The sequence below is a fragment of the Trachurus trachurus genome (genome assembly GCF_905171665.1).
Source record: "Trachurus trachurus genome assembly, chromosome: 3".
In the NCBI taxonomy this organism is placed as follows: Eukaryota; Metazoa; Chordata; class Actinopteri; order Carangiformes; family Carangidae; genus Trachurus; species Trachurus trachurus.
The window spans coordinates 10,960,889-10,977,351 of record NC_139893.1 but is presented as its reverse complement, the minus strand read 5'-3'; the positions used below and the strand labels follow the sequence as shown (position 1 = coordinate 10,977,351).

At 38.3% G+C, this 16,463-nt stretch overlaps 2 protein-coding genes across 3 annotated transcripts; one reads left to right on the top strand and one right to left on the bottom strand.

Moving 5' to 3' along the window:
• Positions 1-290: 290 nt before the first annotated feature.
• Positions 291-6,670, top strand: cyb5b (cytochrome b5 type B). Of its 2 annotated transcripts, none has more exons than XM_083994446.1 (5): positions 291-782; positions 1,995-2,123; positions 4,531-4,557; positions 4,678-4,706; positions 5,067-6,670. In XM_083994446.1, the coding sequence occupies exons 1-5, from the start codon at positions 582-584 to the stop codon at positions 5,155-5,157; spliced, it is 477 nt and encodes a 158-aa protein (XP_083850572.1). In that variant the 5' UTR covers positions 291-581; the 3' UTR covers positions 5,158-6,670. The 2 variants fall into 2 exon arrangements, with proteins under 2 accessions (XP_083850572.1, XP_083850571.1); XM_083994445.1 differs by having other exon boundaries at positions 5,064-6,670.
• Positions 6,671-12,754: 6,084 nt separating this feature from the next.
• LOC311004463 (adenosine receptor A2b) lies at positions 12,755-15,141 on the bottom strand (the record flags this gene model as incomplete). Its single annotated transcript, XM_083996536.1, has 2 exons — positions 12,755-13,050; positions 14,337-15,141. The coding sequence occupies 2 exons, from the start codon at positions 15,139-15,141 to the stop codon at positions 12,755-12,757; spliced, it is 1,101 nt and encodes a 366-aa protein (XP_083852662.1).
• Between the last annotated feature and the right edge of the window lie 1,322 nt (positions 15,142-16,463).

Here is a 16,463-nt window from a genome sequence, read left to right as displayed (position 1 = left end):
TTAAATGATTTCTCACAGATTTTTATTGCTTGGGCACTGAAGTGCTTTGATTTTTTTTTTAAGTTTTGAAATATTATAAAAGACGCATTATCACATGAAAAAGAAAAAAACATGTGGAAAAAAGCTCATTATGCGCACTGACTGCGCACAGTTGACAGCCTTAGCAGAATCCACAGTCTCGTGATCATCAAGTGGTCGACGCTGATTGGTCAATACTCTGATTGTCGCATTTCCATTGGCCAGTCGTCGTGTTGGAGCTTAATGCTAAAATAACTCGTATGCTATTGGTCTGTTTCACATGTCTGCTGATGTGCCGGGTTAGGCCGTGTTGGTTGTATGTCGTAACCAGAGACTGTATGGTCGTTAACACACCAAGTATTTAGCTTTTGAACGCTGCTATTATCTCTTTTCTGTGGTGTTATTTGGAGATTTTCTAACACTGCTGTAGCTGTATTCACACAGAGTGTACCGGAGATAGACGTAGCCCGGCGGCGGTATTTCTATTACCCGGTGAACAGAAGCTAACGTTAACTTAGCTAGCTTGCTCAGACGACACACAGGTTACTCGCATAATCGTTATAATGGGTGAGGAAATCAACGATAACCTCGTCAATACAGGCAATGGATCCGCCAACATCACTAACTGCGAGGAAAACGGCGATACAGTAGCAAGTGACGTGAAATACTACACGTTAGAACAAATACGATTGCACAACATGAGCACTGACACATGGCTCATCATCCACGATAAAGTATACGACATCACAGGTTTCCTGGAAGAGGTAAGAAACCAATTAATTCAACCAGAGGCAACTCCTTTACCCCACTGATGATGCTATCTTTTATTGACTTTTTCTGCTGTGAGCGTTGGGTTACCTCATCTCGGCTAAGACTACTTCCTGGACTTACAAAACGTAGCTATCGTCACGTATTGACGTCCTTGCGGTGCAGACTTATCTTCATTCACTGTGGGTGTCCTGCATTAAACCCTATCGGTAACGTTATAAAGTCATGATCTCAAGTTACCTCAGGGTGAAACAAGGTTGCACCAAGCGACACTCGGGTAAAAGGGTCGTTAGCCCCTACGTTAGATAACAACAAAGTATTGTAACTATAATCTAACGTTACAATCTGTGGTTTCATAACTGCGATGCTGTTGATGGTCTACCAGGCTCCATATAAAAGTTTCATGTGTTAAACCCAACCAAAACAACTGTGAGATTAGCAGCGATATGAAAACATCATTGTTGGAGCAGTTTGTTACTTTAGGCAAGGCAAGGCAAGCCTAGGTAGTTGTTTGTTCATTTACAAACAGTTTGTCTCAAAGGGCTTTACACAGCGTCATTATAACATCCTCTGCCCTGAGACTCAGAAACTCCCAAGAAAACTCCTTTTAACAAGGAAAAATAGGAGAAACCCTAGGGTGAGCAACAGAGGAGGGATGCCTCACCCAGGATGAGCAGATGTGTAATATAGTAGATGTTGTATACAGAGAAGGAAAACATGGAAATGTAATCGGTCACTTTAGTTTATTAAAAATTCAGTATAGATTCTATAAACCAAAATGTAGCTTAAACAAAGTATAAAAAGCATTTGATTTTGTTTGGCTTCATGCACAAACTGCGTCTATTTAGCCCTGATATTGTAGATCCTTTAACATCTTAGGGCATTTTTGTAGCTGCATTTGGCAGGAGCTTATGTTAAATAATTGCTCAACTTATCAAAACGGAGAGAGAACAACAGAAATGTATCAAGTAGAATAACAGGGAAATGCTTTTAAGACTTTGATATATCTAAAGATGATAATCCACAATACTTTGGTAAATATGCTTTGATACTTCATGCCAAAGAAAGTGTGTAGAGGTGGCTTGTGATTTCAGCTGTAGAGTTAAACTGCTCCTTCCGCCTAAGCATAGGAATGAACTGCACTGCGTTCAAAGTGTGAGGGAAATCAACCTGCTCAATACTGTGTCCATCCACTCTTATGATTTCAGCATCCGGGAGGTGAGGAGGTTTTGTTGGAGCAGGCCGGTGCAGATGCCACAGAAAGCTTCGAGGATGTGGGTCATTCCACAGACGCCAGGGAGATGCTCGAGCAGTACTATGTCGGAGAGCTTCACATGGTAAGAGGAAAATATCTGCCTGCAGGGAGGTCCTCGTAAATATGGAGGTTTAATAGTATGTCTTACGTCATTATCATTGCATAAATCTAACCTACCAAAAAACAGATTAATCACTGTCCCCTGAAAAGGTGGCCACCCTTTGTGCAAAAAGTTGCTTGGAGTTACAAGATGGTGTCATGCAGTAATTTTGTTTTACACATGTAATTCATTCATTTTCTATACCAGGGACAATGTACAAAACCGGTCCGCTTATCCTGCACTAGGGTCATGGGTGAGCTGGAGCCTATCTCAGCTGACTCCCTGACACCCTGGACAGATCACCAGTCTATCACAGGGCTAACAAACATATACAGACAGACAACCATTCACACTCTCATTCATCCCTATGGGCAATTTAGAGTTGCCAATTAACCTAACCTTTACACATGTCATGCATGGAAACTGCTTTGTAACTTCCTTTAGACAAGGTGCTCACATGATATGAGCATTAGTTCTGCACCTAAATCTTTTGTTACTTAAGTGGTAAGAGCTGCAGCTAAGGCACAGTTTTATATTCAGTAAAAAAATTGAATCTCCCCTATGTCCCATTCATCTCAGATGTAAGAATTTGTTACTTGCAGGGTTTCTTCTATTCATAAAGAAATCATATGGGACAGTAGACCATGTAAATTAAGTCTGCATGAAGGAGTAGCTGATATAAACTCACTCAGGAACAAAAGAGCATGACTATACACCACCAGAGGACTCACAACAAGCATGTGAAAGAGTCAGCTGAGTGATGAAAAAGCAAAATGTTATGATGGAGATGGTGAACAACATGAAATATAGTCAGATTGTTTTTTAATTATGAGCATCACGGTATTAAAGGTTAGGTTCTATAAAGTTACTGCAACTTTAGTGCTATACTCTTTTACCACTGTGTCCCTCCACTGCAGTACAGCAAGGAAACAGAAAATCAATTGTTGCATTAGACAGACAAACTTTTCATAATCCCAGGTCATTTAATTAATTCAGACTGCTGAGTGCTCCGTTATCTTAAGTTCAACACAACAGAGCACAGCTTTGTTGCCCATCACTCACACTGAAAGCACTTTAGGACTCAATTACTAGTCAATATAAATAGGAGAAATGATTACAGTATTAGAGTAAAACCTGTTTATATGTACATATTGGCAAGTAAATTGCTTTGAGTGAACCTTTCATTTAACTGACAGCAGGACCCAGCAAACAAACAATAACTGAAGATAAGTCAACAAAGACAGTTAAAGGGATAGTTCACCCAGAATTGAAATTTCACTCATTATCTACTCACCCTCATGTCGACTAAGGGCTGGGAGAAGTTTCAGAGTCCTCCGTGGCTTCTCTGAGTTACAGGGGGTCTCGGCGTAGCAGTGCATGTCCATATAACGGTTGCAAATGGATACCAACTGTATTCGTAACAAAAAGACACACCAAAAAACATCCAAATACCTCCATGCTGCTCGTATGTAATGTCCGTCTTGTATTGAAGCCCCAAAATGCGAAATTGTTCCGAAAAAAATTAAACAAGTCTATATTTCAAGCAAATATTTCAACAATTTCGCAATTTGAATTTTGGGTGAACTATTCTTTTAAAGAAAGTTTTAAAGTTTTAAATATATTACATTTTTTGCTATTTATTCAAGTTGTGTTTCTTAAGGCAACATGTGACTCATCTTCCTCAGTAATTGTCCAGAAAACATTGTAAGTGAAGTCAATCATACTGTGGGGTTTTATGGCAGCACAAACACTACTAACACTACTATCATGCTGTTCACATTCTGACGTCGTGAGACCAAGATGACACCTAATCGATCAGCAGTACCTGGCCTTAGAGTGTCACAGAGTTTCATCAGCAGGTGACGCATAGAGCAGCAGACGCATAGAGACTGGAAGAGTCACAGAAAGACAAAGAAGTGGACGTACTTTGGCAACATGTCAACTTATTAAGACATTGGCATTTTCTATTATGGTACCACTGTTGTTAGCTTTTGCTTCAAATACATTGTTTGAGATGAAGATATTACCATTCCATACTTCTACTTAAATGCCCCACCTTCATATATCACTGCATGAACTTTTACATTTTCCATTAATTTCACCCCTACATTGTGTACAGTGTCTACAGTGTAGGCTATATTATCATGTTACTAGTTTTGCCCCCAGAATGCATGGTTTTGCGATTATTAGCTTCATGGTGCTATTGCTAGCCCCTTTTTTCTCTTATTTTGTTTGCTGAATTAAATTTGAAGTGACAGTGATGGTCATGTGTCACCGGTCATGATTTATTTTGATCTTTTTTTAAATCTATTGCAGACTATGTGAGAAAATGGTTTAACTGGTATTTTGTTAACACTCACAGTTATTAATGAACCGAATGTCTTTTCAGGATGACAGGAAAAAGGAGTGCACAAAGGTAAGCTGACTCTGTATGAACAGCAATATCAAATCACTAATATATAATTTATACAGATATGACAACATGTCTGGTGTATGTTTATCTCACTCTTATTCTGTCTTTTTTTTTCTGCAAAAGGACGTCAGTGACACGAATTCAGGAGAGGGGTAAGTTACCATCATGAACATTGCTTGTCATGCTCATTGTTTACAGTTTTCACATTGGTGTTCATATGCACATATTCATTGCCCTCTTACAGTAAAATTAACTGTAAAAAAAAAAAGAAAACTCAAACTAAATTTTGCATAAATTGTTTTTTCTGCAAATGGTTAAAAATGTGATATGTAATATTTGGTTTTCAGCCACTTTCTTTTAAATCATCAATATAATCACTGATAAATTCACACACAGACTACACTTTTAAAGCATGTGTAATTCACATCTTTATCTTATGTGACTCTTTGGTCCTGTTTTGATTGCCCTGGCTCAAAAAAGATTGTTTGAATTTTCTTTTCCTTCCTCAGCAGCTCCTGGACCACGTGGTTGATACCTGCTATCGCTGCAGTTGTTGTGGGCATCGTGTACCGCTACTACATGTTTGAACACAAGTCCTCTTGAGTGCTGGCGTCCTGTTTTCATCTCATTCTTTTCATCTGGAGGCCTTGAAATGTTTGACCAAAACCTCCTCACACCGAGTGCACACAGTTAGGAGTGTCTGCATCCTCTGCAACAAGAAAAGGAGGGGAGCAGTTTGATAAAGTACTTTTGTCCTTTTCCGTCTACATACAGTGCACCAAATAGACAGTTGGGCAGAGACTTTATTAAATTGACTGCCTTCAGTTTCTTTGTACTTCACTGTCGCTATGCCTGTTGTCATGTTATATGTTGTCTTAAACTTTTCATATGCATTTCATCTACTTTGGTCTCTCTATGGTCATTACCCATTTGCCTGCTCAGATAAGGGTTTTGTTAACAGCCTTGGTGGACATGGCACCATCAGTACACAAACAGACAAGCTAGAAACATCTAAGGAAATGTTAATTATGCAGACTGGGAATTACATCGGGGTAATAGTCAACCGTGACCATTGCATTTTTTACACTGAATTACAACTTCCAAATGCGTTTTCTTAGTTTTAATAAAGTGAGAAATGTCACTGGTACTGAACTCTCAATAGGGATTGTGAGTTTATTCCATTCATTCCTCAATGCACACTTCCAGAGTTGAACAATGCTTGATTGCATTTGTTATTTGGTTGTAAACGCAGAATATTTCCAGTTCTGTAAATGCCGTGTCAAATCTTTGTGTCCGCTCCTTTTTGAAAATAGTGGTGAATTATATTGTATCCGTGATTATTTAAGGTAGAATATGTTCTGACTTTTTTTCTACCACTGTTTTATCAGGCAATTGTGTAAATGTTCAAATCTGATCTATAGATTAATATAAATTAATGTAGTATGTAATAATACAATGCTATTTTATTACCCAGACATAATAGCTGGTGCTGAGTGACTGAGTGAATACCCTTGAAAGAAGGAAGTGTTTATTTGTTCTGTCCTTAAATTTGATCTTTTCTCACTATGCCATTTGTTATTTAACTGACATTTTCAAACAACTTTTTCTTGTTTCACTTAAATTAATTTTAATGTTTTAACTGTTTTCCAAAAGTGGTATAAGGGCAACTGTCTTAGGAGGGGTTGAATTGTATTGAATGAAGTCTGGTGTCTGTTTCTTATCTGGTGGGTAAACTGGGGGGCTTGCCAGTTGAGCCATAGTTGGTTACTTCACATATATTTAACAATCTATTTTAGTTACTCAGCCTTTTTTAAATTTCTAGGTTTCTGTTCAGATTTTGGGAATGATCAACATGTTAAAGTGAGCATTGTGTAGCATTGATAAAAAAAAATCACTCAGTCTATTGGATATTCTGAAATGGGCAGTTTATTTCATATTATTATTATTGAAAACATTTTTCAGCTACGAGAACCATAATATGAACTTCATAAATCACCATCAATTTCTGAATATAACTTGCTGCTATTTTTACATGTAACTACAATTTTACTTGCAGATGTTGAAAGTTTGTTGGCTATAAATATGCATTTCATCTGCCATTTCCTGTCATTAAAAGTCTCTTTGAATAAAATTAATCTTTCAAATTATGTAAGTGACTAGTCGTTGATATACAGTCCAACTAACTTATCATGAAAGTGTATGATTTTTATTTTTATTATTTTACACTTACCACAGTATGGGATGGTGCTTATTTCTTAACTGTATTTGTTTAGTTATATCCTTTTGAAGATTCATTCTGTGCCTTTTGCAATTACCAGACAAATATAACAAAACTAACAAACAGTAAAAGAAAGAAAAAATATGCAAGGCTGAGGTAATTATTGCAGATGAGCTTTTATGCAGAAAATGAAACAAAAATCAATCACAGCTGAGGCCTCAAAATGTCTCTAATTTGAATTCCTGACTGAAAAAAGTTTCAAACACTGTACTTTTAAGATGTAGTGTATCAAAATCCCTGTCACAGCAATATATGATTTGAGACTGCTTTTGTTCTCTTATGAATTATTCAAACATGACAGATGTTATAAACCACCTTCAGCTGGTTGTGAATTCTGCTGCTTGAGTGTTGACCATGCATGACTGAAGGGAGAAAACACAACACACCTGTTTTATTGGTTACCCCTCAGCTTCTGTATTGAGTTTTTTTTTTAAATTCTTTTCTTTTTTCAACACTACATGGTCTCTCACCAGCATACATGTCTCACATACTTGCAGCCCAGTATGACTTATTTCTCAAGGGGCCTCTCAAAAGTGAAGCTTCTCAGGTCCTCTGGCACAAATCTGTTAGTTGTTCTGAGAACCAGCTTTTTGCTTTTATGACCTCTGAGGACCTGAGGGCAGCCCACAGTGATAAAAAAAAAAAAAAAAATGCAAAAATAAACTCAACATACCCCTTCAGTCATGGCTTTAAATTTGATGATGTGTGAATGTGTGTGTGAATGGGTGAAGGCGATGTATGATGTACTGTAAAGCGCTTTGGGTATCGTTCAGGTATAGTAAAGCGCTATATAAATACAGACCATTTACCATATGTTTTTTAATCATTAATCACTTTTTATTTACTTATTTCATAGTGATAATAATGTGTAAATACAGGTCAATTGTATTTAATTCAATTTTACCGATGTTATTATCTGCTCATTTATTAAGTTATTCATTTCTTTATTTTTTCTTTATTTTCTCATATTATTTTAAACTTTTTTTTTTTTTACTGGTGTATTTCATCATTTGAACAGCATTAAAGTTTGATTGATTGATGACTTGCACATGGTGGACAAAATTCTGACAGATGTAGAAAACAAAGATTGGTATTTTAGCTTGAGGGGACAGACAAACTATCATGTCTGATCTTAATACACCTGTCATTCATAGAAACCAGCTTCTGAGCTGAGCAGCAGAGCCTCAAGCCTCAAAGTCCCACCTCGGCTATCACTGTTGCCATTCATACGTTTAAAATGCACAGTCAAGTAGTTGGGGCAGCACCTGTATGTGCTGGGCAGTCTGGAGGTCCATCTCAGTGGATGTCTTAAATGGTATTAGCCCAGAAGACAAAGCCACTCACACACTCATCCATTTGCCATTAGATGAAGCCTCTATAATGAATGTGGCTGCTGCTCTTGTGGTTCAACCCAGTATCCTATGATCACCACTTAGCCTGTGTCCTTATACTGTCAGGTCTGTCTCAGATAATTATGACAAAAATGACAAGGTCCTTGTATTGGTAAATAACCACTGGCACACAGGTCTCATTTTCCTTTAAAAATGCATGAACCCAATAATGGATAGTGTGCCGTGACAGTTCTGTGCTAATTCGAAAGGAAAACAGATATGAAAAATTTAACAGCTGGGTTTAATTTCACTCGGTGGCCTTGCTCTAGGCCACAGTAACTGAGATGAATGTTCATGTATACTTAAAAGATGGCATTAAAAAATAACAGCCTAACACTTCACTAACACATTGTGGTGAGCAACAATTGTATGTCATGCACTTTTCATGCTTCACAGGGAGGTGAGTGGCACAGAGGAAGATGATTGAACAAGCGTGTCATACTCTCCTGCCCTGTTAAAAATGTAATCATTGTGCCGATGTGATTCGAGGTAAAAAAAATTGCATTTAGCCAGCTGGTAATGTGGTTATGTACTTATACTCTGATTTGTTTTTCTTAGGTAACCATTTCATACTGCAATACTGGGACAAACTCAATAATACTCAGGTCCTGCATATGCCTGTTCCCCTCAGCTATTTATCCCATGGAGAGGAGCAGGAAGCAGTGATTGAAATTAAAGCCTTTCCATCTGTAACCTACATAAGAGCCCTTACAGTGCCGCCCATGGCCAGCAAACCACAACAAGCACAAATCAACACCCATTGATTCGTCCTTTTTAATCAGGTGGGATATTTTAAGAACTAGATGCTCTCTTGCTGCAGAAAATTAAAGACTGTTCTAAAAGAATAAGGAGTTTTTGCTTATCTGAAAAAATACTGCACAAGTGTGTTTGCTAATGTATGTATGTATCAAATCTAAATGAAAAACATCAGGGAACAACTTTAATAAAAAGTAATTACATACTAAATAGTATAAATGACAGCAATTTATTCCAATAAACACCACCCAGCCACACATATATTATTATAAATGTATAGCTGTTTAAGATGTCTTTTCCTGCTATATTCAGCATAAACACAAGGTGGCACTATAACCTAAAGTGGTTAATACTGGTACATCTCTTACAAAATTTGGCCTTTCACAGAGAAAAGGGAAAACATGCAATATATTTTAAAATGGCTAATCTGACTTCTGCGCCCACTCTAATATATTCATCACATAAATCAGAGGAGTTATCTCCAGGTTTTCATGGAACAACAGTAAACACAAAAACAACACAATTCTGCCACACATGGAGGCATAGAACATTATGCAATTGTGAAAAACAAAAACCTGCACAATATTGCACCTGCACAAGATTTTTTCTTGTTCAGTGAGATGGGTTGTAATAATCTCTAAAGACAATTAACTGACTAAACTGACATGAGGCTGGTTTTTGCACGTGTTCCTGAGCCTCCAACATCTTTGCACTAGTGTGGAAGCAGTGTTCATGAGCAACAATATTTTACACCAGAGGCCTTTTAGTCAGTTCTGGATCCAAAGAGCATTAAACCCACTGGCCATTTTACATCCACGTCTGCCCGCTATGGCAGCAATTATGACCAGACAGAATAATGAGCTCTTATGAGACAGCACATTGTATCTGTGGGAGTATATGAAATCCTCAGATAGACATCATTTACCATGACCAAATCACTTGTCATTTCTATCAGCAGCCATCCTCAAGGAGAGCTGAGGCTGCTAATGCACAGCACTCCAGTGTCCTAGGAGACCCGTTCTGCAAAAATCTCAAACAGCTGGAAAAACACACATGGCTCCAGCTGGATTAAACATGATCTCTAACAAGTGGTTTGAGAGAGCCGAGAAGATGTCCTACTGGTGGAATAAATATTCAATATTTGTCTTATAGAAGATGATGTTGTTCAGTTTTTGTTTTCAGGTATGTGTGGACACAAGCAGAGATGCTCTGACCTCCACAGAACCAGCGTCAGATTGTCTGTCTGTGGAGGAAATCCCAGGTGGATTTTGCAGCCTTGACAACTGCCTTTTAGGCCCTAAAAGGTTCTCTTAAAACCCTCATCTCTCAAAATAAAAAGGAAGGACTTACACCTATTAAAGCATTAAATCCACTCAAGAAATAAAGACAGGATTTCTTTCCTGTCAAGTCACGTATGACATTGGTCTTTGCATTTTACTGCATCCATATCTTATCATATCATATAGAAAATATGATATTTATAACAGTTTTCCTGCAAATAATGACAAGAAGAAAGGTAGAATTTATAAACCAGACAGAGAGATACTATATGGTCTGCTTCATATGAAAATGTCATCACAAGTTTGCAAACCACATAAGCATCACATCACTTCACATGAAGAAATATTGCTCATTGTTTCTTTCTAACTTCATTCTTCACTAATCCAGTTTTGTGAAACTTGCAATTGATTGCAAACAAGTCACTGGCCTCATCTATATATAAATGCAAACTTGTTGTTCTGTTGTTCATCACCAAGCACACAATCAGTCACATTTGTACCCATCCATTATGCAGAAGCATCATGTTCTTTAACTCTATATCTCAACCTATTATCTAACATGGCACTAGTAGGTAGTAATTAGCATAATCAAATTCAAATAATTCATCATAAGACATTGCATCAGATTTACCATTGAATAAAACAGCAGTGAATGCAAACATTATCCAAACTCAATGTCAAGTCTGTGGATAAAGTAACTTTGAGATAGTTTTCTGTTTACACTCCTTATCAAAAGCAAGAGACTCCTAAGAAAACATGCTCCTAGTTCATACAACTTTGACAGACTTTTATCATAGCAAAGTACAATAGTCTTTACGAGTTAAGAGCTGTACCAGACTAAAAAAAAAATAGGCTTGGTTAAATGTTTTGCTCTTCTTATCTCTGAGATGTAGGTTGTGTATTTATGTAAAGGCTTTCTGCAGGAAACAACACATCATAGATGAAGCACAAGAAGAGAGGGTTTATCTTCCATTTCCAGGAATGATAGCAAAATCTATTTATTAGACAAACAAATCAACATAATCTACTTGTACTTTTATTGCAGTTCTACTATACATCTGACCCCAGGAGACACATGTTCACTGGGAGTAAACTACACCATTACGTCTGCTAAGGTGGAGCAGCTCCTGTTCTGCACTTAACAACTTTATGAGTCTTTTCACTGCTCCTTTGATAGATCTGTCTGGATTGATCAGTAATTCTCCCCTTAATGATTAATTTATGAATTAATTAATAAGACATGATTCAAAAGGCATAACGCTTTATTTGACACTTACATAAACCAATACATTATCAAATATTATTTACTCATTCTTTATAACATTAGAAATTCACAAACATAACAAAACATATATTTACACAAGGTCATTATTAAGTCATTGTCCACACATTAATTTACTTTAAAATCTGCATTTAGATATTATCTGGTGCTCAACACATTTTAACAATGTCTGCTAGCTTTTGTCAGTGCTTAGCTTTTAACAATTGTGACACCGAGCTCCTGCCTAAAGGCTAAAACAACTCGCATTAAACTGTACTGAATTACTTTTGCTCTCAGATGTTCCTGGAAAACTGTGCTCCTGTCCTCAATTTTAAGTCTGAACCAACCATCATAATGACAAGAAGCTTTATTCAGACAAGGATGACACTGACATTGCCAAGTTGAATCCATACTGAACGGAGACGATACTGAGAGCAAGATCATGGTCTTAATATCTCTAAACAAACAACCACAGCCTCAGATGTTGCCCAAGTTATCTTTTGCTGGCACAAATGTGGTGACCTTTCTACTGTGTAGCTGCTTAATTACTTTCCCCTTGCATACACTGAAATGATGTGACTTAAAGGTTAACTTCTCCCAGCTGTTATATGCCAAGGTCTTCAACACACAGTTTAAACTGAAGAAGAGATAGATGGCCTCAATTCTTCAAAGTGCCCGTAATCAGATAGTGATGTTTCTTCACAAATGTCTCATATGAATATATGCCAAAATATCAATTTCATGTGATGAACTAACAGACTGACCTCAAATGTTTGAAGTGAAATATGTTGACCTAAGCAACTAAGTCTTGATATGGAACTGATAACACTATTAAAAGACTGATAATGTTGCTGTAAGCAGAATAATGGTAGGTATTTCTGGCTCACAGACAAAGTTGCTGGCGAACTATAAAACAACTAAAAGGTGCTTTAAGAGGCCGTCTCTGACAGTACATCAAATCTTAGCAACACTGTGTGCATGAGTAAAACAAAAAAATGACTGTGATCCAGTCATCTGAACACTATTTAAACTGAAAATGGGTATAAAACTCAAATAAGAGACTGTGCGGTGATTATTTCAAAAGCCTCCCAGCATAGCCATTCATCACTTACTCATGATACCTTATCAATTACTTGGCTTCAGTTGACCAGCTCAGCCAGACAATATAAGACAATATGGACATTACTGACCATGTACTTTGCAATGCCAGTGGTGTTCTTCAGTCACAGACATCTTAAGCTAAGGTCAACAAGGTGCATGTGGAGGATACACTGGAAGAGCGCTCGTGGACGCTGTTGTTGTTGTCCAGAAATCCTGACAAAAACTGTGACGTTGGCGTGCTGCAGATCCCGAGAGTGTCAGCCAGTTTGGGGCAAAGGGCCCGGATGCTCCTCTGGAGGACATGGTGGAATTTTCTGCGGAAGTTTCGGTTTATCCAGAAGTAGAAGATACAGTTGAGAAAACCATTGGAGGTCGGCAGCCATACCACCACAAACTCCACCCACTCTGGCATGCTGCTACCTGAAACAGCTGTGGAGCACAAAACATGGGGAGTGAAGCAAGGTAGGAAACCACAGGATGACAACAGCAGAGTTAATGCAAGACAGCAAAGCAACAAAAGGGATTCACATTTTCTTGACCTTTATAATTCTTAAGTCATAAAGACAACAAACTAAGTCTAGCTATGGCTGGTTCTCTGATGGGCAATAATATCAACTTAACACATATAGCCTAGATCTAAAAGTACATACAAATTAACACGGATTTGGCAAAGTGGGAGCAACCAGTTTAATGTGTTGTTTGGACAGTATCACACTTTGAAGATGAAGTTAGGACTGTCAGCTTCATTAAGAAGGGATTTTCATCCATATCAGATGTTTTTTAGATTAGTGCCCTCATTGGAAAAGGTCTTTACTTCTTAAAAATATTCAGCTCTGATTCCACACATGGTTGGGGTGAATGAGAAAAAGTCTGCAAAAAAAAGCCTGACTCATAAAACTGGCCTTCAGTTAATATATCCATGCCTGGCAGTATAAATAACTTAGACAGCTATTTCTCTCAGTAGAGTCACATCTGAAATTGATGGAAGGATTTGAAAGGGAAGAAATATATTAAAATGATCATTTCTTATGTAAACTAATTATAATCTTCACACCTTGGAGACACTTTGAAAACAGAAGTTTGACTTAAGCATAAAAGACAGAGAAACCTCAACACCTCCACCAGTTCGATTTGTGTTTTCAATTTACACAAATTAATAAAAAATAATATAAATTCTTACTGATACCCAAATACAGTAATTTTACGGAATCAAAGACTTTACTTCTAAATCTCTTAACTGCTTTGGATAATTAGAAAACCTGACCATACAAGTTGCAAGAAAGGTTTTTCTGGCTTTTCTCAAACACAGCATGTGTGGCTTGAATACAGCAATAAAATAATGACTTTAGCCTATTCCAGATGAAGCTTGTGTCAGATTTTGTAGAAGTCAATGCTTTTGAAATATCACATTTTCTTTTCTTATATATGTTTTTAGAAATCTAGTTTTCACCCACTGAAAGATGGACACCTTTGTTTTTGTGTTATTATTTGCGTAAATGTGACAAATGTGCAGCCTGGAGCCAAACAAGAGTCTCACTCTAAATTATACAGGTGAATGTAGACTTTTACTATGATGCTGGCGAGTTTTGGTCTGGACAGAAAGCCATAAATTCCCATTCATCTCTTTATTTTGTGCCACCTGTAGCCTAATAAATGGCAGTCCCTTCCATGCCTTTTTTTTTTTTCAAAGCATACTTTCCATTGGTACTGCTTACCATTGTAGATCATAGCTGCCATGCAGGGAGTCCAGCAGGTGAAGTAGGCTGCCATCACGGGCACAAGCACTCTGGACGCGACATTGTGCCTGCTGCGACGTGCTGCACAGTTGTATTTGCGTAGTTTTAGTCTTTGCCTCTTGGCAGCGCACCACACTCTCAGGTTGGCGTACGTCATGACGGTGGAGCAGGGGAAAAATATAAAACATGTCAAACTGAGGGAGTATCCAACGTTTGTAGAGTAGGACGGATTGCACACCAGTGATGCAGTAGAAAAATGAACCTCGATGATGCCATCTGGAAATGATATTGGCGACAGTAAAATGGGAGGGAAGCACCAGGCAAATGCAATCAGGAGCAGAGTCCTTTTTCTTGTCATGAGAGATGAATACTGCAGCGGGTAAAACACTGCAATATACCTCTCCAGGCTTATTGTAGCCAGTGTATACATGCAGGTGGAGTAAACGGTGGCATTGCAAAAGGCCACGATGTGACAAAGAGCATCTGGCCCTTCGGTATAGTCCTTTAGCAGACTCACCCACAGATTCAAGGGCATGACAAGCAGTCCAAAGGCAGAGTCTGCAGCAGTGAGAGAGAGGAGAAAGTACCGAGAGTTTCTCGACCAACCAGCCACGGAGGAAGTTATAACCATGAGAACTGCGACATTCCCCACAGTGATCATCACGCCCAAAACGATGATTATGCTCACTTTGACGGACCGGTGAGCCAGCTCCTGCAGCCTCACGGGGTCAACATCTGACGCGTTGGAGTCGTCAGGAGTTGAGAAGTTAAGTGTTGTGTACATTTTTCTTCACAGTGCCATGAGTCCGACCAAGTCATAAGTCACGTGAGGCAGAAAAACAGACAGGTTTGGTGTGTGAGCAGAGGTGTGGGGTTACTCCAGCAGCTGCAGCTTGTAGCCTCTCTCTGCCACCGCGACAATCAGCGACACACACCTGCAGCAATTAGTGTGGGGCGGTGACCGACGCAAAGGCCTCAGAAACCTACTACAGCAGCATGACAACATATCCATGATATCATATGTTGGTTTTGCAGTTTGCTCATAGTGTTTCTGAAATATGACAAGGTATACACTGACATTGACAATCCAACTACTGTTCACTTAAAGATACTAAATGCATATGCTTGAAATTTTTCATTTCATTATGAATGGATGTGTCAGTGCATTTGTTTTTCGTAAATTCACATACTGATGTTGGCTATTGTGTTTGTGTGCACATAGTTTGTGTATCCGCTTGTCTTTTGAGCAGGCTATTTGCAGCCAAATGAAGCAGTTTTGTGAATGTATTTGCATTTGTTCTCTTACAGTATATTCCATTTAGCTGCGCACTTATAGAGCCAACACAATATTTTTTTTTTTTAAAGATACAACTGGAATCTGCCAAATCTGGTTTATCCATTAGCGCATTACACCAAGTGGCTGAGCAGAGTGCTCTCTCTGGCTTTATTAATTACAATTAGCAAGACAGTTTCTGCCCTGCAGAGCTTTCATCAGCTGCAGTAAAGGTGTGACTCTAATTGGCATTAATAAAGGTGCCATTTCAGTGTTAAGTGTGGCTCCAAGAGAACATAATATTAAGAATTAAATGTGTCCAATATATCCCATGAATAATTAATATGACAGGAACATTACAGGATAAAATGATCTTGGAAAGCAGAGATGCTCACATTTTCATTCAATTTTTAAAATGTCTCGACTTGTTACAAAGGTGGAAGCAAATGAAAATGTCACTTCTGACTTTATTCACAACCACCCAGTCCATCAAGCTCCAAGTTTGCGGGTGACCTCACCGTGGCAGGTTTCATCTCCTGCAATAACAACGAGTCAGTCAGCAATTCACCACCACCAAAAAGGCCCCACTGAAGATGTACACTCTGTCAACCGGCCGTCTCACAACCAATCATGGTCCAATTTTCCTGATCTCACACCATCAATGTCAGGCTTACCTCCACCTCCTGTTCTAGTGACAAGCTTAAGTGTTTTTGTCTGCAACGCTGAGTGGTGCCTGCTTACGTCCCTCCTTCACAAAAAAAAAACTACATGGAACAAGGGCAAAGAAAAGAGCAGGAAAAATTGTCACTGACCTTTCCAACTCAGGTAACCAT

What these genes read in the sequence shown, in the direction of transcription:
- cyb5b (XM_083994445.1), top strand. Translation starts at nt 582, where the DNA reads ATGGGTGAGGAAATCAACGATAACCTCGTCAATACAGGCAATGGATCC. An exon ending in ATGTCGGAGAGCTTCACATG is followed by an intron (nt 2,124 to 4,530) that starts GTAAGAGGAAAA and finishes ATGTCTTTTCAG; the next exon opens with GATGACAGGAAAAAGGAGTG. An exon ending in GACACGAATTCAGGAGAGGG is followed by an intron (nt 4,707 to 5,063) that starts GTAAGTTACCAT and finishes TTCCTTCCTCAG; the next exon opens with CAGCTCCTGGACCACGTGGT.